Here is a 1,373-nt window from a genome sequence, read left to right on the forward strand (position 1 = left end):
GGTCCCTCCCTCGGTTCCCTGCGGCCCACTCCATCCTGGAGAGCAGGGGAGTCGGTCTGAGAGGTCTGGGGCCGTGCCCGCCCGCACCCTCCCGCGAGGTCCCGTGCTGACCCTGCCCGTGAGGGTCCGCGGCTGAGTCTCCACTCGGTCAGGTCCGGCGGTCCCTCCGCTGGGCTGGGAGTCTGGCGACTTTGAGCAAAGTTGGGAACCACGGCAGGAAGGAAAGCATGGAGTGGATGTCGGGCAGGATCGCAACCCCGTGCAGAGGTTCCCGCCCCCTCCCCTCCCCTCTGAAAAGGACCCTCATTCTAGAAACCAGGCCCAGGCCAGCTCAGCTGCAAATTTTTATTGAGTCCTGATGCCCAGACCTCGGCAGAGCAAGGGGGAAGCGGGGGGCTGGGGGCTTTAGGCCACCGTGGTCAGGGGGTGCACCGAGGGCCACGGCGTGAGCCAAGGCCAGGAGTCTGGTCTGTGAGACTTCAGACGGCCCCTGGAACCTGGCCTTTGCCCTCAGGGTCATGGCCACCTCGGTGGAGGTCAACAGCAGCTAGGCCTTCGGATCCAGGGCTCCAGCATCAGTGGAGAGCGGGAGGGCCCGTGCGAGGGCGTCCAGCCCCCGGTTCAGGAAGGTGGGCAGCTCAGGATGCTGGCCGGAGGGGGCGGATGGGAAGAGGCCGCTTGGTTCCAGGGCCTCCGGCTCCCTGGTCACCAAAGCAGGTCGCACGGGAAGTGCAGTCTCCGTCGCATGGAAATGGGTGCTGGGTGGCCACCACAGACCGACCGGAGAGGCAGTGAGCGATCCAGATCTTATGGCCGCGCATCCGCTCCGGACCTTCCAGCTTGCCGGGAGCGCTGAATTCGGCTGGAATGCGCTGCGAGCTGCCCCACCCAGGCTCCAGGGACCAGGACGGCACTGGGACCTCAGCTCCCCGGGGGCTCTGAGGGGCCAGATGGGGAGGGGCCGGGAGCCGGGGGTCAGGGGCCGGGGATGAGCACCCGGAGCTGGGGTCCAGGAAAGAAAGCTGGGGTTCTCGGGGGGACCCCCAGGCTTTCCCAGGAGAGTCTGGGCTGGAGGCCAGTCAATCTGGAGCAGGGGTCTCCCACCTCCCTGAGGCCCGAGTCAACCTGGGGGCTCGGGACACTAAGGTGACCACGGATCGGTCAGGGGCCGGGGCCTCGATGGCCTCGGGGATTTTCCATGTTCTCTCAGGTTCCTCCCGGGCAGAGGCCGCTGAGGACATCAGGGGTCACATGAGGGTCACCAGTGGTGTCTGCAGCCCCTTGAGTCCCCCAGGCAGGCCCAGAGCCCCTCCTCTTGGCGTCCACGAGGCCGTCAGCAGGTGGCGTGGGCGGTGGCCCGCAGCCGCAGGTGC

The 1,373-nt window shown here is 67.5% G+C and overlaps 1 protein-coding gene across 1 annotated transcript in view; it reads right to left on the reverse strand.

The window, feature by feature from the left end:
* The window catches only part of LOC106725962, a 3,307-nt gene continuing 1,934 nt past the window's right edge, over positions 1-1,373 (reverse strand). Inside the window, exons 4-5 of the mRNA XM_014538952.1 lie at positions 112-938; positions 1-35 (exon numbers count right to left, since the gene is read on the reverse strand). Of these exons, the coding sequence (XP_014394438.1) occupies positions 639-938 (300 nt within the window). The 3' untranslated portion in view covers positions 1-35; positions 112-638. The remainder of the gene's footprint in view (positions 36-111; positions 939-1,373) is intronic.

This window comes from Myotis brandtii, unplaced genomic scaffold (genome assembly GCF_000412655.1).
Source record: "Myotis brandtii unplaced genomic scaffold, ASM41265v1 scaffold207, whole genome shotgun sequence".
NCBI classification, from domain to species: domain Eukaryota; kingdom Metazoa; phylum Chordata; class Mammalia; order Chiroptera; family Vespertilionidae; genus Myotis; species Myotis brandtii.